At 51.2% G+C, this 25,003-nt stretch overlaps 1 protein-coding gene across 2 annotated transcripts in view; it reads right to left on the bottom strand.

Annotated features, from left to right (window-relative positions):
• Positions 1-25,003, bottom strand: part of MDGA2 (MAM domain containing glycosylphosphatidylinositol anchor 2) — a 413,649-nt gene that overhangs the window by 161,014 nt on the left and 227,632 nt on the right. For both annotated transcript variants that reach the window (XM_077324137.1, XM_077324138.1), the window contains exon 6: positions 15,638-15,907. In XM_077324137.1, the coding sequence (XP_077180252.1) occupies positions 15,638-15,907 (270 nt within the window). The remainder of the gene's footprint in view (positions 1-15,637; positions 15,908-25,003) is intronic.

Here is a 25,003-nt window from a genome sequence, read left to right as displayed (position 1 = left end):
AGGTGGGTCCCTCTAATTTTTATAAATACTTATTTCAAAGGCAGGGAGGAAGGCTGAGGAATGGATCCCTTCCAAGGAGCAGCTTAGCAGGTCACTCCCTTCCCCTGGGATCATGTTAATTAGCGACTATTTAATTAGCGGGAGGTTGGAAGGGTGCAGGCACCCAAGGGGGGGCTTGCCTTTCAGCACAAAATCCGTCAAGCTGTGATGACATTCTTAAGATTTCTTTCAAAAAACAAAAACCAACAACTCTACAAGGGCTGAACCCTGGAACATACAGGAGTGCATGTGAGCATGTGAAAAGTGATTTCCCTTCACTACAAAGCAACCCCCCTTCAATTCCACACACGTGAAATGTAGTTAAGCTAGACAAGAGCATATTCAATAGGGGTGGTCACACGGTGGCCCTCCAGATGTCCATCTGATGGAGAGGCTGATTCTGTGGAGGCTCAAGGGGGTGGCAGGTGACAGTAGATGAGCGACAGGGTTGTGAGTGTCCTGCATAGTGCAGGGGGTTGGACTAGATGACCCAGGAGGTACCTTCCAACTCTATGTTTCTATGATTCTAAATTCCGTTTAAACATCTGGAAGACGTTCCTGACAGTCTGAGCGGTTCCTCAGTGGAACAGGCTTCCTTGGGAGGTGGTGGGTTCTCCCTCTTTGGAGATTTTTAAACAGAGGCTAGAGAGCCATCTGACGGAGAGGCTGATTCTGGGAAGGCTCAAGGGGGTGGCAGGTGCCAGTGGGTGAGCGACAGGGTTGTGAGTGTCCTGCATAGTGCAGGGGGTGGGACTAGATGACCCAGGAGGTCCCTTCCAACTCTATGTTTCTATGATTCTAAATTCCGTTTAAACATCTGGAAGACGTTCCTGACAGTCTGAGCGGTTCCTCAGTGGAACAGGCTTCCTTGGGAGGTGGTGGGTTCTCCCTCTTTGGAGATTTTTAAACAGAGGCTAGAGAGCCATCTGACGGAGAGGCTGATTCTGGGAAGGCTCAAGGGGGTGGCAGGTGACAGTGGATGAGCAAGAGGGTTGGGAGTGTCCTGCATAGTGCAGGGGGCTGGGCTAGCTGACGATGGGATGGTTAAACATTTACACTGTTTGTGTGTGTGTCTGTGTGGGTGTTGTGTCGCTTCCAGCTTTCGGCCCCCCTGAAAACTGAAGACTTCTGAAATCTTTTCTCCTTAACAGCCTGAGCCAGGTGGGATATGAACATATACACTAAATGACTCCAGTAGCTGGGGAGTCATTTTGTGGTGCACACAAAGGGTGGGTGAAAGAGCGGCAGTTTCTTCCTGGCCCCTGAACATCTGGAATAGCAATGCTGCAGCCTACTCCACTCCAGTTTCCAGGGGTGGACAAACTGTGGCTCTCCAGAGGGCTGTGGACCACAATTACTAGGAGCCCCTGTCAGCATGGCCAGTGGGCAAAGATTTCTCTCACCCCCGTGGGCATTCCCTGGTGATTCAGAGCTGGGCCGAAGCAGAGAGCTGGGCTGAAGCCTCTGGAAGCCCATATTTTAGAAGGTGGGCTCCAAATCAGATACCTGCACATTAGAAAGACCAGCTGGTCCATTCTATGTGGGTCTATTCCATGTGCAGTTAGAAAGGTGACCCTTCTAAATTAGGATCACTATGTTTTTAATAGGTTGAATCAGTGTACTTTATGTAATACATATTTGAAAAATTTCAAAAATTATTTCTGCAGCTCAACCTTTGGGTTCCTAATTTTTCTGGTTAGGTTGGGTTTTGGCTTCCCCTTTTTGGTTTTGCATTGTAGTCCATGACCATCCGGAGAGCCAGGGTTTGGCCACCCCTGCCTCGTGCAAGAATAAGCTGTGTTAATGTTCCAGAACCTTGGACAGCTCCTCCCTCCCCTTCTTTTTAAGGAAAGGCTAGCAGGGGAGCCCGCCTCTCTTTTCCTTCCAGAAGGCAAAGTACCTTCTTGGGGAAGGCAATTCGAACTGGTGATGCGGACATGTTGAAGCTGCACTCTGGATGAAGCTCTACTTGGCTGCACAACATGCCGGATGGCCTTGGGCCAGGCCTGAACTCTCCACCATGGATACCTGACCAGACTGCGGGACTGAGGCTCCCTCCATCCCTCCCTCCCTCTCCCCTTCCTCCCTCCCTCTTGCCTTCATCCCTTTCCTCTCCCTCCCTCTCTTCCATGGCTTTCCCTCTCCCTACCTTCTTTCCTCCCTCCCTCCCTCCTCTCCCTCTTCCTACCTTCTTTTCTTCCTTCCTCCTTTTCTCTCATCTCCTCTCCATCCCTCCCTCCCCCCTTCCTCCCTCCCTCTTGCCTTCATCCCTTTCCTCTCCCTACCTCTCTTCCATGGCTTTCCCTCTCCCCTTCTTTCCTCCCTCCCCTCTCTCCCTCTCCCTACCTTCTTTCCTCCTTCTCTCTCCTCTCCATCCCTCTCTCTCCCCGCCCTCTACACCTTCTCCCTCCCTCTCCCCTTCCTCCCTCTCTGCCCTCCCTTCTTCTCCCTTTCCTCCCTCTCTCATTCCTCCCTCCCTCCTGAAGTGAAGAAGGGGGGCTGCTTGGGGGGGAAATGCATCAGAAACTCCATCTTTATGGGGAAGGGGCCAGGTTTTCATGCCAGAAAAGCTCCGTCACCTGGAGGCCTCAGTGCTTTCTCTGCACCAGCCTCCAGAGCTTCGGGGATGCAGCTGGGGTTACCCAAGTTTGGTGGCGTTTTCATTTCCCTCTCCCAGCTCCGCGCTGTTTGAGGAATTCATTAGGCTGTACGGCTTGCGGGGGAAAAAATCAAGAGAGAATTTTAATTATATTTTGTTCGGTCTCCGGAGGCTCCCAGGCCTGAGTTGCTATGAATAAATATGCAGAAGGGCGACATTATTATGCCATGACTCATGAAATCTGTATCCAAGGGGAAGGAGGGCTTAATTCTTGCTGTCTCCTGTAGAATCTTGGATGTTGCCTCTTCCCTGGGCCCTGGCAAAATAATGGATCCTGCTCCCCCGAAAATCCTGAGCACACATCAAGATGCACAGCTGCTTCGCCACCAATCTGTCTTTGCACAGCAGCCAAATGGGGAAAAGCACCTTCTGGCTTCAGTTTCCACGGCAGTTTCAGCACAGTTCCATAGCAAAGGCAATTCGTCCATTTGCATTTCATAGAATCACAAGAGCGGGAAGGGTCCTCCAGGGTCATCTAGTCCAACCCCGGACATTATGCAGGAACTCACAAATACCTGCCCAAGCATGGTGACCCCAGCATCATGCCCAAGTGATCTCCATAATTCAGCCTAGCCTGGGGGACATTCAGCTACCATCCCACAGTGGCAATCAGCAATTCCCTGGGTCTGCAAGGAAGGGCCACAGAGAACAACACTGGCACATCCCTTCCTGCCCACCCTCTCACCATATGACTAAGTTCATACAATCAGCCTCTCCGTCAGATGGCTCTCCAGCCTCTGCTTGAGAACCTCCAAAGAGAACCTCTCCAGCCTCTGCTTGAGAACCTCCCCACCACCTCCCGAGGAAGCCTGTTCCACTGAGAAACCACTCTGTCAGGAACTTCTTCCAGAGGTTTAGACGGAATTCAGAATTATAAAATAACAGAGTTGGAAGGGACCTCCTGGGTCCTCCAGTCCAACCCCCTGCACTATGCAGGACACTCACAACCCTCTTGCTCATCCACTGTCACCTGCCCTTGAACCTTCCCAGAATCAGCCTCTTCATCAGATGGCTTTCCAGACCAGAGCCAGAAGAGGAGTCATCGGTCCTGAAATTCCAGTTTCTAAATGACCAGCAAGGAGACGTCGGTCTGGAGTCATAGAATCCTAGAATCACAGAGTTGGAAGGGTCCTCCTGGGTCATCTAGTTCAACCCCTGCTCAACGCAGGACACTCACAACCCTCTCACTCACCCACTGTCACCTGCCACCCCCTTGAGCCTTCACAGAATCAGCCTCTCTGCCAGATGGCTCTCCAGCCTCTGTTTAAAAATCTCCAAAGATGGAGAACCCATCACCTCCCGAGGAAGCCTGTTCCACTGAGGAACCACTCTAACTGTCAGGAACTTATTCTGGATGTTTAGATGGAATTTAGAAACACAGAGTTGGAAGGGACCTCCTGGGTCATCTAGTCTAACCCCCTGCAATGTGCAGGATACTCACAACCCTCTCGCTCATCTGCTGTAACCTGCCACTCCCTTGAGCCTTCACAGAATCAGCCTCTCCGTCAGAAATCTCCAAAGAGGGAGAACCCACCACCTCCCGAGGAAGCCTGTTCCACCGAGGAACCGCTCTCACTGTCAGGAACTTCTTCCGGATGTTTAGATGGAATTTCTTTTGCATTAATTTCATTCCATTGGTTCTGGTCCATCCCTCTGGGGCAAGAGAGAACAACTCTGCTCCATCCTCTACATGGCAGCCTTTTAAATACTTGAAGATGGTTATCAGAACCCCTCTCAGTTGTCTCCTCTCCAGGCTAAGCAGACCAAGCTCCCCCAACCTTTCCTCATCCGTCTTGGTCTCCAAGCCCCTCACCATCTTTGTTGCCCTCCTCTGGACACGTTCCAGTTTGTCAACATCCCTCTTCAGTTGGGGTGCCCAAAACTGAACACAGGACTCCAAGCTCTAGAAGCCACATTGATCACTTCCTCAGCGGCCAGGCAGTGTCTGGGTGCGAGGCTGCCAAAGCACCTCCCGACCAGCTTCTGGAGGTGGGTGCTGCAGGGGCCGTCCCAATCCAGTCGCCCCGTATGGGCGGAAGCGCAGTCCGGACACCGGATTTCTCCCGAACAGCGTTCCGCCCACAGGGGCCTTTTGCAAATATTAAGGAGAACGATGGTAAAGATAGTAAAGCCACTGAGGAAACCTGTGAAAAGGTCTGTTTTGGCATTATGTATTCCCCAGAATTAAAGAGATTTCTTCTTCAAACTTCTTGGGAGCCAGTCTGTCGGTTTCTCTGCTCATTTGCCAGCCACACACACTGCCAGATCTCTGTCCCACCTGGAAACTGGCATCCCTACAGTGAGCTGCTACGTTGTTCGGCCTGCAGGACTGGGCTCATGTTGGGTGAATCCCACCCGAATGACCCAAGATTCAGCTTAGGGTGATCCAGACGCCTGTCCTGTGTTTGAGAGACTCCAGAGAAGCCCTCCTTGGCAACCAATCTCTCTGTGGACCGTGAGGGACCCCCAGTCCTTCCTTTGTGCACCGCTGGTCCGAGAACAGGCCCCCCAAGACCCACGTCATGCCCTTCCCCTGAGGGCCGTGTTTATGTGTGAAGGCGGGATGAGCTAGAACTTCTCCCTGCTTTTATCGTATTGTTATTTCGTTTTCCTCAGCAGAGTCCTTGGGAACAGCCTCAGTTATTCAACACAGATTTCATGGGCAGCGGTGGCTTTGGCAGCCATCCAGAGGCATAATAGAGAGCCTGAACCCGCACATAAACACACACACACACACACACACACACACCCCGTGGACAAACAGGAACACGCAGAGGCCTTGATCCTGCCACTCGCACTGTGTCCCCGTCTCCCCCTGGGGACTCGGCCATGTGCGGAACCTGGCACAGTTTTAGACTCGGTGGATTACTTGAAAGGAAGGAGCTGTTAAGGTGCCCCTGAGCTTGGCTTTGAGCGGGGAAATCCGGGAAGAGGAACGAGAGGAGCCCAGCGGCCCGCGGTGCTGCCGACTCAGACTCGTGTCCCTCCGCCAGGGTGGAATTAGCACCAGGCGTCCTCCTGATGGAAGAAGAGGGCGCTCCAGGGCCGGAGGGAGGCTCAGAGTCGGCTTGGCACGGACAGGGGGTTTCTGCTCTGCCATGAGTAAAAATGGCTGGATCGAGCCTCAACGCGATGTTCCCTCAACAGGATGTCATAGTCCCCTTGTATACGGCACTGGTCAGACCACACCTGGAGTCCAGAACTCTGGAGGCCTCACTTCAAGAAGGACGTAGATAAAATTGAAAGGGTACAGAGGAGAGCGACGAGGATGATCTGGGGCCAAGGGACCAAGCCCTATGAAGAGAGGTTGAGGGACTTGGGAATGTCCAGCCTGGAGAAAAGGAGGTTGAGAGGGGACATGATAGCCCTCTTTAAGTATTTGAAAGGTTGTCACTTGGAGGAGGGCAGGATGCTGTTTCTGCTGGCTGCAGAGGAGAGGACACGCAGTAATGGGTTTAAACTTCAAGTTCAACGATATAGGCTAGATATCAGGAAAAAGTTTTTCACAGTCAGAGTAGTTCAGCAGTGGAATAGGCTGCCTAAGGAGGTGATGAGCTCCCCCTCACTGGCAGTCTTCAAGCAAAGGTTGGATACACACTTTTCTTGGATGCTTTAGGATGCTTTGGGCTGATCCTGCGTTGAGCAGGGGGTTGGACTAGATGGCCTGTGTGGCCCCTTCCAACTCTATGATTCTATGATCTTCTATGATCTATGATTCCCTTTGATATTGCCAGGAAGCACACTTTGGTGGAGGAAAACCTCTTTCCTCTGGAGCAAGCAAACAGGGCATCCACCATTTCTTGCTCAGACCCCAGCATGGCTACACAAGCGCCCCCTTGTCTCCAGACCCCAGGTCCAAATTATGGCACGGAAACTCCCAATGGCACACCTCCTGTTGCTTCTCACATCCAAATCATACAAGCTGCCAGAGTCTGCATCCCAGCCTGGGCTTCAAGGACACGGAGATCACCCAAGCCCAGGGTCCAAGCAGATCCGCTTCCGGCCCCTCCGGACAGAAAGGCAGGGGCAGCAGAGACCAACCCTGCACCCCCTCCCCGCCTTCTGGCCCCCTTTTGACCCACCTCAGCTATTCCAGAGCCGAGCAAGCACTCAAAGCAAAGAAAGACAAACTGACTCTGCATGGCCACAACAAGAGCTTGTAGATATACTGGTAGGCTTGGAGTCTTGGCACAGGTAGTCACTTCTACGTTCTCCAGTAGTGCCTCTCCCCCTTGGTGGAGGTGTCTTCTGCCCTGCCCTTGCTGGGGGTGGGACTTAGCCAATAATGACCCCCCCCAAAGAAACCTAAGATCTGGCATGCAAAACCTGCTCAAGATTCCCAGTCCCAAAGACAACAGACTCGCCTCAACCCAGGCCAGGCGGAAAGCTCTGCCCGGTGAAATCAGAGCCCTGAAGCACCTCAAGACAAATTTCCCCAGGCTTTTTACCGTTGAGAAACCCATGGAAGAAGCAGCTGGACAGACCCTTCTGCTGGGGTTTTTGGATGATCCTATATCAAGCAGGAGGCTGGACTAGATGACCTGGGTGGCCCCTTCCCACTCTAAGAGTCTATAAATGTAAGCTTATCTTTTTGGTAATAGAATTCTTGGAAGATTTATTTCTTGCCTTCCATGACTGGACATGATGTTGCTGTCATCACCACATTCCCTGATAGCCAGCCCAGTCTTGTGCAGCCGAACCTGATTGCCGAAATGCTATTCATCCTTCTTTCCCAGTGGGCCTGGACCCTCTTATAAGAAGAGACCCCCCCCCTTCCCTGGGTTTATGAGGCCACTAATAATAAAAGAGAAGTGTGATTATTTCCACCGGCCAATAATCATAATGTGCCTTTTACAACTGGGAACCGAGATGTGGGCTTTTGCCCCTTGCTGGAGGCTGAGAAGTTCCCTGGATCAATGTTACGAGCAACCCCACGTGAAAATCAAGGTGGTTTATTGATTGCCGTTGTTTCTGAGACTCTTAGAACGGAGGTTGCCCAATACAGACATCCTTGTTCTCGAGCAAGAATTTTACCCTTTCCTGTGTTGTGTGGCTGCCTCCTGAGGGATTGGGAGGACACTGTCAGACTGGTTCTTCAAGAGTGATGGGAAGATGGAGGCAGACCAAGGCAGGTCCCCAGAACTGAGTAGTCTAAAACAGTGGTCCCCAACCTTTCTGAGGTTGGGGACCGGCAGGGCATTGGGGCGCGGCCCGTGGCCCGCGCAGGCCACGCCCCCGCATCGGGCCGCGCCCGCGAGCCGCACCCGCACGGGCACGGCCCCGATTCCCTCTCCCCGTCCTCCCGCAGTAAGAAGCTTCCCGGGCCGCAAGCTTGCGGCCTGGGAAGTTTTTTACTGCAGGGGGGAGAGGTGGGGAGAGGGAGCCGCGGCCTGGCGCCATGGCCTTCGCGGCCCGGCACCGGGCCGCGGCCCACAGGTTGGGGACCACTGGTCTAAAAGATATGTGACCCCTAGAAAGCGTGTATGGATGACGATTCGTGTAAGAGCAGACTCACTGGAAACACAGAGGCCCTTTTGTGTGGGCAGAAGGGTAACAAATGCTAGGGCATTGATATTATTACTAGGGGCCAAGTCCGGTGCATTCAGGAATACAACGGGCGCTAGATTGGGGCGGGGGTGGAAGAACTCTCTGGACGGCCTCCCCCTGCCCCCAAGGACCTGGAATTCTGCAGGCAGCTGTTAGGGAACTCACCGGCAGGGGCAGCGCTCATGCAGCAGGGATCTGCAGCCTCCGAGCCTCAGAGGGAAGTGGAAGGAGGAGGGGGTGGTCCGGGGTGGGGGACAGAAGGTGATTGGCTGGCCGCTGGACAGACAGGCAAGCCGGTTGGAGGAGGAGGCAGGGTGGGTGCTAAGGGCTGAGTGGCATTTAAGACATGAGACCAGCTCCTCCTCCAAGCCCTTCCCAGAAATATATTATGTGGAACAGATTATGTTGTTGTTGTTATTATTAAATACCTCCACCGACAACAAGCTGTCTTGTATAAGACTGCCTAAGGTCAGGCGTTCTCCACCAGGGTTTCTTGATGTCCCTGGAAGGGCTTCTCAAATGGCTGGGAGTTAATTATTTATCTACGGATTTTTAAACATTGTTAAACATTTATCGGGTGATACGACCATATATGGTCATGTCGATACATTCTCCCCTCCCCTTCCAAAATGGCCAATGGTGGGCCTGGAGGGGGTGGGAAGGGGATGGGCCCCGGGTGGGCGTGTCCACAGCTCTGCTTCCCACCCAGGTTCTGCACAATTGCACCACCTCTGGGGTTCCTCAAAGCCTGAAGAAGGTTTCAAGGCCTTCTCAATAGTAAAATAAATGTTGAGAAAGGCTGACAGAAGATCATGGAGATTGGGAAACAGAGCGGATCCTTGATTTTTCTCCCTTTTTGCACAAGGTGGCCTCGAAGAAGAAGGGCTGCTTTTTTTGTGCCCCATATTTGATCACCCAAAGGAGTCCTTTTTACAATTGCTTCCTCCTCCTCTCCTCACAGCAGATATCCTGCGTTTTCAGCCTTTTTACCATTGAGAAACCCTGAAACCTTGGCCAGACTTCAAGAAACCCCAGAAGTGGCACAATCATGCAGAATGGGGTTGGGAAGCAGAGCTGTGGACACGCCCACCCGGGGCCCCTCCCCTTCCCACCCCCTCCCAGCCCACCATTGGGGCAGGTCGACTTGACCGTAAGTGGTCATAACACCCAATGAATGTTCGTCACATTTTATTTAAAAAATCTGAAGCAGATTTTAAGTGGGTGGGTGGAGGGATTGTGTCCATGCTTGGATCTTGTGGTCCTTTCTTGCATGCTCAGGGAAAGGCCAGGCACCACTTTTCCTCCAGGTCAGACTGGCCAGGGATTCTGGGTTGTTGTTGTTGTTGTTTTTTTGGGGGGGTATTATCTGGACATGGAATTGGGGTCACCCTGGCTGGGCAGGTAGTTGTGAATTTCCTGCATTCTGCAGGCAGTTGGACTAGATGACCTTGGAGGCCCCTTCCAACTCTGTGATTCTAAAATATATAACTCCCAAAAAAGGGTCAAAATATGCTCAAGCCTCTGCAGGGTAGAACATAATGTAAAATTGAACAGTGATATGTATTCAAGTTAAAAACCCCAGGCTTAGAAATGTAGCCTCCTTAAAATCCAAGTGGGCATTCATGCTGATGCCCCCACTGACCAGACGTGTTTCGGCATGGCTGCCTTTATCAGCGGTCAGGCAGAAATAAATAAAGCAGCATCCATAAAATACAGGAAGAGAAATGTTAACTATGCAATTGGCTCCTTCACATACTGTGAATTAGTATGTTAACTATGCAGGACACTAAGGGCCTTAATCTCTTCTATGGACCTGAAAGCCAGATAAATCTCCTTGAGGCCTCCTCTGTTTCTGAAGCAGGCCAGAGGAGCCCTTCCATGTCCTTGAGGAGCCAGCCCTTCTCCAAAAACTGTGGAGGTGACATTTTCTCCTCTTTGTGGTGGGCAATCTAGGGGTCTAAAATATATTAATATTAATTAAGTCCCACCCATTCAGGAAACCCTCCCAGGGCTGCCAAGAAACCTCAGGGTTTGATGAAACCCCGGTTGAGCCCCTAGTGTCTAGAAACCACTGGGATCAGTTCTTGCTCTCTCCCACCCTCCCGGCTTCTGCCCCCCCCCCAGCAGCTTATGTGCCTCATGTTTACAACCATGCTCAAAATCCTGCCCATGCAGATGACGTCCTTTCCGGTGTGCATTCATGCTGCACAGCTGGTGGAACGAATTATGCTCAAATGCCCGAGGAGCTCCTACCTGTGGAGCCGGAACATCGCTCCGTCTTTGATTGGCAGCCGCTCCCCTGGGGCTCAGCGGCGAGAGGTCACTCCTGGGCCTGCTTCCTGAGATGCTGCTAATTGAGGAGGGAGGGGGCCGGGCTTGGCGGGTGCTGCATGCACAGGAGTTGCCACCATACAGTCCGACCGACCGATTCCTCGGCTGCTCCATCAGTCGAGGATGAGATAGCCATTTCTGTGACATATTTTTTATTCGATTGGATGCTGCCTTTATTGAATCCGACCTTTTGGCCCATCAAATTCAGGATTGTCTACTCCAGGGGTAGTCTAACTGCGGCCCTCCAGATGTCCATGGACTACAATTCCCAGGAGCCCCTGCCAGCATTCGCCGGCGAATGCTGGCAAGGGCTCCTGGGAATTGTAGTCCATGGACATCTGGAGGGCCGCAGTTTGACTACCCCTGGTCTACTCAGACCGGCAGCAGCTCTCCAGGGTCTGTGGCATTTCCTGCTTCCTGATCCTTTCCACTGGGGTTGCCGGGGATTGAACCTGGGACCATCAGGTGGCTCTCCAACTTCTGCTTTAAAATCTCCAAAGATGGAGAACCCACCACCTCCCGAAGAAGCCTGTTCCACTGAGGAACCGCTCTCACTGTCAGGAACTTCTTCCGGAGGTTTAGACGGAATTTCTTTTGCATTAATTTCATCCCATTGGTTCTGGTCCGTCCCTCAAGAGAGAACAACTCTGCTCCATCCTCCATATGGCTCTCTTGGGCCCCATCAGCAGCCTTCTGGGCAACCACCAACCATTTCCCCTTAGACCAGAGCCCCCCCAACGGCCGCAAAAGTTGCAGCGGGGGAAGAGACGCTTGTGAAATCCCCGTGTCCTTGGAAGACCCGGAGAAAGCTCCTCAGGACAAACGAACCGAGCTGCCCGCTCTCTCCGCTTCCCTCCCCGGTGACCTCTCCGCTAGATATAGACTCTAACTCATCATCCGGAGGAGCAGGATCATATGCCGGGTAATAAAGTGCAAAGGGAGGTTATGGCCCTCATAAAATAATCACGCCGGGACTCCTCCGACACAGCAAAGCCCTCCCAGGGTCTGATTAATCTTCGGTTATGATTAAAAGTCCCCACCGCCAAGGAGTTTGTGTTCCGGCGTCATGGGCATATTGGGATTACAGGAAATCAGTTTCAGATGAACGGCTCGGTTCGGGCAGATTAATCTACTCCACGGATGCTGAGCAACCAGCAAGGAATCCTTCCTGCAAGCCAACCAGCCAGCCGTGCCGGGGAGGTTATCCCAGGTTCCCACCGACAGAAGAGACTGCCCAGGGTCGGAGGGTCCAGATTCAGGCCGTGGAGTTTGCAGGAGGCCCTCTGGAAGGCCACCGGTCCCAAGACTGAAGGGCTCATCACTGGCTCTTGAGAGGCTGACTTGGACCTTCAAGCTACTGATCGAGAGAAGCCTCCATAGAATCATAGAATCATAGAGTTGGAAGGGGCCACACAGGCCATCTAGTCCATAGAATCATAGAATCATAGAATCATAGAGTTGGAAGGGGCCACACAGGCCATCTAGTCCAACCCCCTGCTCAACGCAGGCTCAGCCCTAAGCATCCTAAAGCATCCAGATGTGGCCCACGCTGGGGGGAATCTCTGAAGACAGAGACGGTGGAACAGGTGTCCTTAATAAGCTTCCCACCACCCCATTTTCCTTCTTCTCTCAACCTGACATGGTGGTGGTGGTGGTGGTGGTGGTGGTGGTGGGGATGCTCATGTTTTAGAAAGTCAGACTGCCAGAATCCTAGAGGGAGTTCCCAACCAGCTGTAACGGGTGCCCCCTCCCATGTCCCAAAATATTGGCCCGGTGGGCAACAGCACTGGCCTCCTCAGCAGGTGTTACTGTTGGGATGGGTGCTTGGAAAGTCCTGCAGTTGACCTTTGGCGACCCTGGAGGGTTTTCGAGGCCTGAGGAGATGTTCAGAGGTATCTTGCCCTTGCCTGCTTCTTCCTAGCAACCCCGGACTCCCTTGGTTGTTCTCCCATCCAAGGTCTAACCAGGGTTGACCCTGCTTTGCTTCTGCAAGATGATGAGGTGGGGCCAGCCTGGTCCGTCTCTGTCAGGGCAGGATGGGCCGTCAAGCCAAGATGGGGAGAGAAAGCTCTGGGGAAGTATTTCAGGATGCCTAGCTAGCTAAAGCCATTCTTCAGGCCCAGGGAGAATTCTTTTCATTCCACAGGAAGCAACACAGCTCATTTCAATTCCAGAGTATTTGTGTTTTTATCTTAGGGATCATCCCTTGCTGCCAAACAGATCAGGCCCCTCGATGGTTTCCTCCCGATTTCCAAACACCAAATCTTAACCCGCGTACAGCAAACGGCCTCCACGTCACACCGCCCCCTTCAAACAAAGCTTCAGGTGGGTCACCCCGTTGGCCTGAAGCAACAGAGCAATTGCTGAGTCCAAGGGCACCTTTAAGACCAACAAAATTTAATTCTGGGGACAAGCTTTTGGGTGCATGCTCAGGACTCAAACTTTGTTCCCTTCAAACCTACTTCCTTTGTTGTTAGTTGCGAAGTTGTGTCCGACCCATCGTGACCCCATGGGCAATGATCCTCCAGGCCTTCCTGTCCTCTACCATTCCCCGGAGTCCATTTAAGTTTGCACCGACTGCTTCAGTGACTCCATCCAGCCACCTCATTCTCTGTCGTCCCCTTCTTCCTTTGCCCTCAATCGCTCCCAGCATTAGGCTCTTCTCCAGGGAGTCCTTCCTTCTCATGAGGTGGCCAAAGTATTTGAGTTTCATCTTCAGGATCTGGCCTTCTAAAGAGCAGTCAGGGCTGATCTCCTCTAGGACTGACCGGTTTGTTCGCCTTGCAGTCCAAGGGACTCCCAAGAGCCTTCTCCGGCACCAGAGTTCAAAAGCCTCAATTCTTTGACGCTCGGCCTTCCTTATGGTCCAACTTTCGCAGGCATACATTGCAACTGGGAACCCTACTTCCTTAGGGTCCCCCCAACTGGTGGAAGGAGCTCCCAGAGGAGATCAGGGCGCTGAGGGAACTCAAGCAGTTCTGCAGGGCCTGCAAAAGGGAGCTCCTCCGCCAGGCATTTGGTTGAGGGCAACCCGAACTACCACTTCCCATCGCGCCCCCCTCTCAGCCCCACTCCGACATCACTGCAGATTAGCCCACCCACCGCTCCATCAATACGTGTTGACTTATTGTTCTCCCCAGTGTTCTATCATTCCATAATGTTGCCATTGTTATTATTGTATTATTATAAACTGAGTGATTTGTATCGTTCCTGTCTGATATAAACCACCATGAGCCTTCGGGGAGGGCGGTACAGAAATACAATAAATAAATAATAAGGTATAAAATAAATCAGTCAGTGCCATATTTCTAAGCCAGAGGCTTTCAATTGTCACCACGGCCCTCAGAAGGGAACGCACGGGTTCTCGCTGCAAGTCACGCCCAGCTCATGTTATCTTCACAAGAGCCCTGCAGAGTAGGTGAGAGCAAGGCTATGATGGGTCAAGTCCCTTCTTCCAGCCAAAGCAGAGCATACTGCTCACTACACGCAAACACGTACTCAACGCCTTGGCCCTTCCCACGCCGGACAAGGGGGCAACTCAGTTTGCAACCAGGAAGAGCATGAAAGAAATCCCAGCACAGAAATCAGCTGCAATAAGATGGACCCAGGGCTCAAATTAAGGCACCTCCTACATGTCACCACCAGATTTTATGCACCATGTGTAGCCATCCATAAATGGCACCCTTCACATGAAATAATGACCTTGCGCAGGGGATTCGAACACCGTGCCCAGGGGAGGGATGGCTCCCTCCGACATCTTTCCTGACATTCACTTTTTTTTTAGAAAGCGGGTGCTTCCCAAGTAAGGCTTCTGATTGGTCCTTAGAGGTTTGATTGAGTATGCAGATTTTTATTTTTTTTAAAAAAAGGTTGTTTGGCAGGAATTGGCACCATGGCACACATATCTTTGCTGTGTGATTGAACATAACTTCTGCCAGCCATTTTGAGACAGGCTCCACCCCCAGCAGCAGCCATTTTGCGGGAGTAGTTTTGTGGCTGCATACACCATGCTGCGGCAGAAGCCCAAAGGTTACAGCTGGAAATCTACTGTGCAATGGGCTAAATTAGTAGATATGCTTAATATATATATAGACAAAAGCTGTCTTGCATTTTTATAAAAAAGGAAATTAACTGCTTGTAGAATTCTCAAAGAAAACAGAAAACAATTGTGGAGTCAGAAAGGAAGACACTTTGACCCAAAATGGATCATTTTCAATTCACAACAATGATTCAGTGGCATCTCAAAGATACTCATATCCTCAAATATGCTCTGGTAAATTTAATCATAGACTCACAGAGTTGAAAGGGACCTGAAGGGTCATCTAGTTCAACCCCCTGAAGAACGCAGGAAATTCACAACTACCTGCCCACCCAATTTCATGTCCAAGTAATGCCTCCACCAAACATCTCCAGAATCCAGCCTGGCCTGGAGGAAATTCACCCACCATCCCACAGTGGTGATCAGCAGTTCCCCGGGCATGCAAGGAAGGGCCATAGGAGACAAACACTGGCACATCCCTTCCTGCCCACCCACTCACCATCTGCCTAAGCTCATAAAATCAGAGTTTCTGTCAGACGACTCTCTAGCCTCTGCTTAAAACTTGCAAAGATGGAGAACCCACCGCCTCCCAAGGAAACCTGTTCCACAGAGAAACTGCTCTAACTGTCAAGGACTTCTTCTGGATGTTTACCTGAAAATTCTTTGGAATTAATTTCAACCCCTTGGTTGTGGTCCAACCCTCTGGGGCAACATAAAACAACTCTGCTCCATCTTCGGTCGGACAGGCCTTCACTTTGACCCACTTGAGCACAGTAGATTGAATCATGACAATATTAAACACACCCAAACAGAAGGTGTGATCTTTTACTGAGGTTCTATTGAATCCCAAGCAACTTATCACACCATACTGGAGAGTGGGAGTATCTCTGGGGATGGACATGTCTCCTGGGAGTCTCACGGGGCTCCTAATCCACACGGAAGTAACACCTGGAGGGAGACGGGACCATCTCGTCCCAGCCCCAAACCCGGGATTCAGCAGCCAGCCGGAGGCTCTTCCTTACCTCGGACGATGATGCTGGTGGACTTCTTGGCAGGGTTCCCCACGTTGTTGTTAGCGATGCAGCTGTAGGTCCCGGCGTCCTCGAGCGTGATGGCAGGGATCGTCAGCGTTCCCCCTTTCAGAACCGCCTTTTCGGGCAAGGCGCCGATAGACCTCACCCAGGCCAGCGTCGGGAGCGGCTCCCCACCGGTCGTAACGCACACCAAGGTCATCGCTTCCCCCGGGTTCACCACGATGGGGTCATCCACCAAGAGCTTGATGGAGGGAGACGCTGCAAAGACAACACAGAAGGGCAAGTTAGTTCAGAGATCTCGTTAGAAGACAGACACAAGGTCAGCGGCGGCGTGGTGTCGCTGTCAAGGTTTGGCGGCCAAAACGGTAAAGAAATTTTTGGTGGGGGGGATCACTTGGGCATGGAATTGGGGTCACTGTGGGTGGGCAGGTAGTTCTGAGTTCCTGCATTCTTCAGGGGGTTGGGCTAGATGACCCTGGAGGTCCCTTGCAACTCTAGGATTCCACAATTCCAGGATTCTATGAAATCCAGTCAGGGACCAGGAGAAAGTCAGTAAGACAAGCGATAGCTTTGCTTGTTTGCACACTGTTCGCATCATTTCTCTCTCTCTCTCTCTCTCTCTCTCTCTCTCTTTGACACACAAACACTCAAGCTACATTTGAAGGTTGTCGTTTGGAGAAAGCATGAGGGAAAAAACCTTTCAACACTGTGGGGTCAGTTCCTGGCACTTCCAGTGGCAAGGATTTTAGGCTGCCGGAGATCGGAAAGCCCGTGAGTGAAGATCCGCTGTCACCCCCAGGAGTTATCCCTGGACTTAGTTGCCCAAGAAGGTAGATTTATGCATTCACTTGGGGAATCTGGAAGGAAGGCAGAGACCAGTTCCAAGATGGACTTTGGCAGGCTCTTTCAACCTCTGGAAAAAGGAGGCCGTGCCAGCTTGGTGTAGCATTTAGAAGCACAGACTTCTAATCTGACAAACCGGGTTTGATTTAAAACCCCTTTAATTTGTGTTGTGCTATTCTAATTTATTTAATTCATTGATTAACTCTCATGGTATCTCAAAGCATGGTTAGAGTTTGTATTTTGGGTAGACCAAAAGTCACCTTTCTTTTAGTAGACTAGTTCCCCATAAGATTCATGTGAAATTTGTCTTTATTGCTACATTTTGGGTAAGCCTTTCTCTGTTTAATACGCAACTTAACATTTTTTATCTTTTTTTAAAAACTGCAGAAATGACTTAATTGAATTGAGTAAATCGCTGTAGTAATGACTTAATTTTATTTAAGAAGTGCACTCTATATGAAGATTTGTTTTTGTACGTTTTAAATAAAAATAGTCTTTTTGGACTGGGATTTCCATGCTATTATAAGCCGTTGGCCAATTTATATTACTACTTTTGAGGTTGTGGAAGGAACACTGTTTCAGATTTATTGCATTTAAAAGAAGAGAGGACTTGCCAGTGACAAAAAGATAATTGAAAACTGATTTTATCTGGAAAACCGTTCTGGCTGGCGTCCTTCGAACGAAATAAACTAAAAAAAGCAAACTCAAGAAAGGATATTGTTTAAAAACATTCTTTACTATTGTTTAATGCTATAATTATAGGTCTTTTCCTCTTGGTTTGAGTTGTCTGAGACCGTCCTGTGTTTTTCTATAATGTCCAGATGGGGCTGGAGACCTGGAATTCCAAGGATGACCAGATTACAAAAATCAGCTTCCCCAGAGAAAATGGCTGTGTCAGAGGGTGGTCTCTGAGGCATTAACCCGGATTCAGGGGTCCCTCCCTTTCTCATTCTCTGGCTTCCCTGGTCTCCACCTCCAAATTTCCAGAAATTTCCACACCCACCCCTCATGTTCATTATGCCGACTACTTTCTTAATCCTGCCCGTCTGCCAAAGAGCTCAGAATGGCCTCTACAGGTCTCCCTTCCTCCATTTTAGCCCCACAATAACCCTGCAAATTTAACCTGAGAGAGAAGGGGCAGCTCGAGGTCTTCAAGTAGTGCGATGGTGCAGAATACGGTAGGGGGAACATAGCTGTGGACACGCCCACTCGGGGCTCCTCCCCTTCCCACCCCTACCATTGGCCATTTGGAGGGTGGGTGGGTGGGCAGTTCATCATGACTATATATGGTCCTATCACCCACTAAATGTTCAGCATATTTTAAAAGTATATTAAAAATTATACACATTTGGGAAACCCTTCCAGGGCTGTCAAGAAACCCGTCTTTCAGGAAGCCCTGGTTGAGAAAGCCTGGGTTACACTCCCAAATTCTCCAGGCATTTCCCAGCCCAGAGCTGGCAGTCCTAATCACGGTACTGCTAAAAACTAGCCCTCTGTCTGGAGCAGAAAACGGGATTTTGCAGGCAGTTTGGCTACTTATTTGTATTTGCAGCTCTCCTCGCAGGAGACCCCTCCCGCGTTTTCCCCCTGCCCCGTCACGGCTTTTTGCCTCCTAATGAGGCTGCAAGGGAAAACAACCCGAACTTCTCCCCCTGCTCCTTGGCTTGTCAATCACAGCAAGTGACCAATCACAGCACAGCAGTTCTCTCATGAACTGAAATTTTCTTACTCCTTGAGCCCCAATTTTTTTAAAAAAGGCACTTCCACATTGCTATGCAGTAATGCCACAACACAGTTGCCTTTTAATAAAAAACAATACTTCCACGCTGCTATGAAGAAATGGCAGAACGATACATCACCCACCCCCTTTTTGGGAGTCATGTTCTTTTGGACTTTATTTATGTCTGGGTGGATTTCTGAGACACTGAACATGGTAACTGGAGTCCAAAGAGTCATTTTGTGTATATAGCTGGCTTATAACCAAAGTGAGAGTCCTGTATGATCAGGAGAAGGCTGCTCAATCACCCGTCCCCCTATTTCATTTCCCACCTCCAGAAAACACAAACAGGGCTGTGTTTTGCCTCCCTGAGTTGTGAGAAGGCTGTAGATGGTCCCTGGAGTCCAAAACATCATTTTTTGTAAACGGCTGGCTTAAAAATAAAGCGCTCAGACCCCTGTATGATCAGGAGAAGGTTGCCCGATCCCCCTTCCCCCCCCCTTTCTCAGCTCATTTCCCACCTCCAGAAAATACAACCAGGGCTGTTTTTTGCCTGCCCGATCCCAAAAAGACCGTGGACACTTTGCAGAAGATTTAATTTTACCTTTGACAACGTAGCTTTGCAGTCCTGCAGCAATGAGGACAGCACCATTTTTTAAAACACAAATTACTTGGAGCAAGAAATGGAGACAGGAGGGTGTGTGAGAGGGCAGGACAACACTGCAGAGACGATCTGTGCTTTTCCCCCTCCATACTGGCTTGGCCCTGGTTGCTCACCAATCGGGTTTGAAATTAAAAGTGGCAAATCCACTTTTTGCCATTTCCATCATCCTGTGGCAAGTCTGGGCAAAACGCAAGCCAGCCACTGGGCAGCGTCGAGATGCAGGTGATGCTATGTGAAGGAGCATCTAAAACCTGCCAGCAACCAGGGGCTGTCCAGGGGCAGATTTCTCATGCGGAAAACGGTCTCAGAGTTGGCAACCCTACGGTTTGGGACCACACATGAAGAGCTCAAAGGTGTGCTGAAATTTATCAGCATTCAACAAGGAATGGGGGGAAGGGAGTCTTCTTTTTGGCTTTTTAAAAGCTTTCAAAAGCTCCCAATAATTGCAGGCACCTTGAGCACAGTGCTCCAGCTGAGACCACTCAGAGTCATACCTGCAGGCTGCCGGTGGTGCATGTATGCCTTCAATTGCGACTTTATTAGGAATGTTACTGCAAGATATTTTCCCGGAGAGAGGGCCATTTGGAAGGCAGCCATCTTTGCAAGGGGGCTGTAATAAGCAAAGAAGTATAGAAAGGCACCTGGCATTCTCCCAGGCTCCAAGACCTGAGCAGGTAGACAGCCAATTAAAAAAGAAGCCACGAGGGCACCAATCTCCACAATTCTGGCTGCCACTCACACTTGGCCTCTTCACCCATCGCCAGGCTAATGGCCAAGAAGACGGGATTATTTAAGGGTCACGTTTTAAAATGACAAAAAACAAAAGGAAGAGAACAGCCTGCTGGAGAGAAGGATGACTTCTACTTATAGTGATGTCTCACCTGCCCCTGAAGCTCCTGGCCGTCCGAAGATCACCTCCAGGTTAGACTTCTGTAACTGGCTCTACGCGGGCCTACCCCTGTCCTTGACCCAGAAACTAGATGTCAGGATTGCTGCTGAACCCTGCCATGAGTTAGCATGAGTTTCTCCATCTTTGTTTACCTTGTCTTTTCTCTGCTTTGTTCTTGGGGCCTCAGGCCCATATATTATGCTTGCATGCTTGAAACTAAAACTATGTTGCTGCATCCTGTTATCACAGGGAGCTGTGAATTATTTGTCTTTTGAACCTCCCGGCTGGGTCTGCCTTTTGTAACCATAACATCTTATCTTGTCCGGAGACGACCAAGGACGTGTGAGTTGTAACACTATGGTTTATGGCACCTGGTGCCTCCTTTCCCCCCTCCCATGGGAACTTTCAAGTTTTAGGCGGGAGAACTGTATTGATAAGGGGAGGCAAATCTGTCCTCAGGCAGATTTGACTTCTTTAGCTTAGGTGTATGAAGTAACTTCTCAATAAACACTTTCTTTCATAAAGAAGCTTGTTGTGACTTCTTGCAACGCTTGACACTCGAGCTGGTCCAGAATGCTGCAGCTTGGATCCTCACAAGAAGATCTTGGAGGGCCCACATTCAGCCCATTCATAGTTCTGGATCAAGTCCAAGGTTCTGGTTTTGGCCTTCAAGGCCATATGATGCGTGGTCCTGGAATATTCGAGAGACCACCTAGCTGTCTATGCTTAGCCAGGACAAACCTGCTGGTGATTCCAAGTCCTAGAGAAGTACATTTGGTTTCAGCCAGGGCCAGGGCCAAGGGCCTTTTCATTCCTGGCCCCTACCTGGTGGAACGAGCTCCCGGAAGAGCTGTGGGCCCTACAGGAACTTTTTCAGTTTCCGCCAGGTTACTGGTTAGGGCCAGTGAATGACAGAAACTGATCAGAAAGGTTGGATACACACTTTTCTTGGATGCTTTAGGATGCTTTGGGCGTTGAGCAGGGGGCTGGACTAGATGAGGTCCCTTCCAACTCTATGATTCACATTTATTTGGTGACATGGCCATATGGCCATGTCAACCCACCCTCCCCTCCCAAAATGGCCAAGGATGGGCCTGGAGGGGGTAGGAAGGGGAGAGGCTCCAGGTGGGCATGTGCCCAGCTATGCTTCCCAACCCTATTCTTCATGGTTGTGCTACTTCTGGAGTGTCTCGAGGCCTGAAGGATGAATCAGGGGTTTCTCAACCATTAAAAAGGTGAGACAGGCTCGTCTCGACAGTCCAAAAAGAACCCTGTCCTTCCTTGCTGGGATTCATGTGGGAATAATTTATAGGGCCTTGACAAGGCAGCCCGGGACACCTCGGCGGGGACCCAGCTGGATGGAACCTTGGTGGATAGAAGAAGAAGTTCTGGGCAGACAGCTCCACTCACCCCCCCCCCCTCGGCCACGTCTCCCAAACCCGGCTGGGGCCATCAATCAGCCGCTCCGTCATCTCTCCACTCCGGAGCTACTGCAGTCCCGCTTTTTCTGCTCATTAAAGGGGACGTTTTCCTTATCTGGGGATTACAGCCGTCTTCCCAGCCAGCCGATGCATTGTTATGCATGCTAAACGAGTTTTAGATATTTCGGTGTTGTACACACCCGCGCGCGCACACTCCTCAAATGAGATAATTCTTCCCTACAGTTGCACCGGGGCTTTTTTTGGTCCCGTCCTTTCAAAAAGAAAGTGTTAGACAAAACAGGCCGACACTTAATGGAGAGATTACGAGTCAGGAAAACCTTTCCAGGCCAGGTCTTAACAAAGGAGATCAAAGAGCGGCTTAGGGGGGAGCTGTCATTACAAGGTGCACCCCCCCCCTCCCAAGGAAGGCACAGCGAGGACAGGGGATCATCCTGCCAGCCACACATGCATGGGTAGAGTGTGCTGCGTCACAAGAAGTGCGCTAAATCTACCCACCGGACATGTGTTGACTATAGAATCATAGAGTTGGAAGGGGCCACATAGGCCATCTATTCCAACCCTCTATGCAGGATCAGCCCAGAGCATCCTAAAGCATCCAAGAAAAGTGTGTATCCAGCCTTTGCTTGAAGACTGCCAGTGAGGGGGAGCTCACCACCTCCTTAGGCAGCCTATTCCACTGCTGAACTCCTCTGACTGTGAAAAATTCTATGATTCTATGTGCAAATGGCATGCACAGCCACAGCTGCAACTAGGAGAAGCTCGAAGGGCACTGACCTCCCCTATCCAGATGCAGGAAAAGGCACTGGGGCCCCTTTCCAGGGACTGGCCCCAACCCAGAGCTTGGGCAATCCAGCTCATGCATCACCTCTGCCTCCGGCTGCAAACTCCATGCTGTCTCCTTGGGGTGTTTCTCTCTGACTAAGAAACCCTGGGAAGTTCTCGAGACCCTCTAAAGCAGGGGTAGTCCACCTGTGGTCCTCCAGATGTTCATGGACTACAATTCCCATGAGCCCCTGCCAGCATTGCTGGCAGGGGCTCATGGGAATTGTAGTCCATGAACATCTGGAGGACCACAGCTGGACTACCCCTGCTCTAAAGTGGTAACTAGGGGTGGACATAGACACCTTCCTCTGTGCCTCCTGAGCTGTGCCTCTGGTGAGGCACCTCCCTGGAACATTTCACGGATCATCATCTCCAGATGGGTCCGGGGATGACAATGGCTGTCATTTTAGGCTGACACCAGAGTGGCGTGCATGCCCTGCTGTCAGCCCAATTTGGCTGCAAGTGAAAATGGTGAGGGGCTTGGCGTCCGTAGGAGGAAAGGTTGGGGGAGCTTGGTCTGTTGAGCCTGGAGAGGAGGCGACTAAGAGGCAATACGATACTTGAGGGGCTGCCCTATGGGAGGTGGGGCAGAGTTGTTTTCTGTTGCCCCAGAGGCCAGAACCAAAGCGCTTAAACTAATTCAAAAGAATTTTGGCTAAAAATCTGGAAGTTCCTGACAGTCAGAGCGGTTTCTCCGTGGAACAGGCCTCCTCGGGAGGTGTTGGGTTCTCCATCTTGGAAATTTTTAAACAGAGGTTAGAGAGTCATCTGACATAAATGTTGATTTTATGAACTTAGCCAGAAGGTGAGTAGATGGGCAGGAAGGGATGTGCCTGGGTTGGTCTTTTGTACCTTCCTTGCAGACCCAGGGAATACCCAGCAAACGCTGGCAGGGGCTCATGGGAATTGTAGTCCATGGACATCTGGAGGACCACAGGTTGACTACCCCTGATCTACAGCATCACGTCCCATTGATTCCCACCCTCCCCGAACCTCCCCATGCTCCACCCCTCAACCCTCCAAGCAGCTTCCAACCCAGACCTGACGGCCGTAGGTGTGTCTCTGGTTTCTCTGAAGGCAATCTGAGGGGGTCCCTACATGGTAGTGTTTCTTGGGTATGTCAACCAGGGCTCGTGCCTGGGTGCCAGTTAGGGAGGGGATGCAAAGCAGAAGCTCTTCTACTGAGTCTGCGTGGCCCTCCCAGGCCGCCCACGGGAACCAAACAAGTGCTCCCTCGGCCGGAAAGCTGAGACCAAATTGCAAGACCACAGCAAAGTCCAGGAGCCAGGCCAGAGAGTGCAGGCCAAGGAGTTTGGGCCAGCGGGGAAGGCGGGGTGCAAACTGAAGCGAAGCCCTAAGTCAAGAGCTGGAGAGAGTTCTAAAGCCATGCCGTGATCTGAAGCCAGAGAGAGGCCCAATGCCACATCGAGGTCAGGGACCAAAGAGGAGTTCAAAGCTGAGCCAGAGTCCAGAACCGGAGAACAGATGGACAGAGTTTCCCCAGGAAAGATGTGTCCGGCTGGCCCTGACCCTCGGTGGTCCTCTTGTAGCCTGGGACCACCCTCCGTGGGTGGCACAGGTCATGGCACGCCCATGACTGGCTCCTCCTGAAGTGCAGGCATGACAGGGCCACATCCCAGGCACACATGACTAGCTGCTGCCTGGTGTGCCCTGCTGTACCAGGGGGCCCAGATCCCTCCATGGGAACCAGAAGAACACTGGTGGGCTGACTCCGTGACCCCATCCACCACGGGGGATGCTCTACCTGCTAGGAAATGCTCTTGGCTTCTCAGGCAGAACATTGTCAGTGCTTCTCCCAGCATGAAAACGTGACACACACACTCACTCACACGCACAGACACACACGCACACGCAAAATCCAGTGAGGGCAATTAGGCAGAGCAAGCACCCACATGCACAATCCAAATCAACTGCTTTAGGATGCTTAGGGCTGATCCTGCGTTGAGCAGGGGGTTGGACTAGATGGCCTGTATGGCCCCTTCCAACTCTATGGTTCTATGATTCCATGATTCTATGGACTAGATGGCCTGTATGGCCCCTTCCAACTCTATGATTCTATGATTCTAGGATTCCATGATTCTATGGACTAGATGGCCTGAATGGCCCCTTCCAACTCTATGGTTCTATGATTCCATGATTCTATGGACTAGATGGCCTGTATGGCCCCTTCCAACTCTATGGTTCTATGATTCCATGATTCTATGGACTAGATGGCCTGTATGGCCCCTTCCAACTCTATGGTTCTATGATTCCATGATTCTATGGACTAGATGGCCTGTATGGCCCCTTCCAACTCTATGATTCCATGATTCTATAACCAGGAAATCTCACTCCAGACACAAAGTGGGAGCCTCATTCAGGCTTCTTCCGGCAGCTTCCTTCATTATCGGCTTTCAGCGCCCTCTTGACATTTTGCCGCTCTTTCCAGTGCTTTGACACGCGCCCGAGGACCACCCAACACCGACTTGGTTACAACGAGGAGTTTTTTCACTAGGGACAAGAGGCGTATGCAGGGAGGGGCTTCAGCTGCAGGCCCCAAGGAAAACGTAGGCATAAATTAAGCAAGGCTGGGTTGGGGACAAAACCTCCTGCTCAAGAGGAGAAGCCACCCTGGATCACGGCCGTTCTGCGTTCTGTGGGGGGCATAGGGCAGCAGGCGGTCCCTCAGATATGGGGATCCCAGACCACGAAGGGCCTTGAAGGTCAAAACCAGAACCTTGAACCGGATCCGGGCTTCCACTGGCAACCAAGGGTGAGCGATTCAACACAGTTCGGCTGCCTCAGCGCAGAAGGGCGAGGTGGCATCAGCAGGACAGCTGGCGGCCGTACGCAGGCACAAAGCTCTGTGCCAGTGTGTGGGCGTCGGAGTCACCCCTCCCCTCCGTGCTGCGGCACTGGCCGTCTCGGGCTTCGGTGATTACCGAGGCAGCCGAAATGCACCAAAGCACTCACCCCT

The sequence above is a fragment of the Paroedura picta genome, chromosome 2 (assembly GCF_049243985.1).
Source record: "Paroedura picta isolate Pp20150507F chromosome 2, Ppicta_v3.0, whole genome shotgun sequence".
Classification (NCBI taxonomy): domain Eukaryota; kingdom Metazoa; phylum Chordata; class Lepidosauria; order Squamata; family Gekkonidae; genus Paroedura; species Paroedura picta.
Note: the sequence above shows the minus strand (reverse complement) of the source record. Positions and strands in the feature narration are given on the sequence as shown.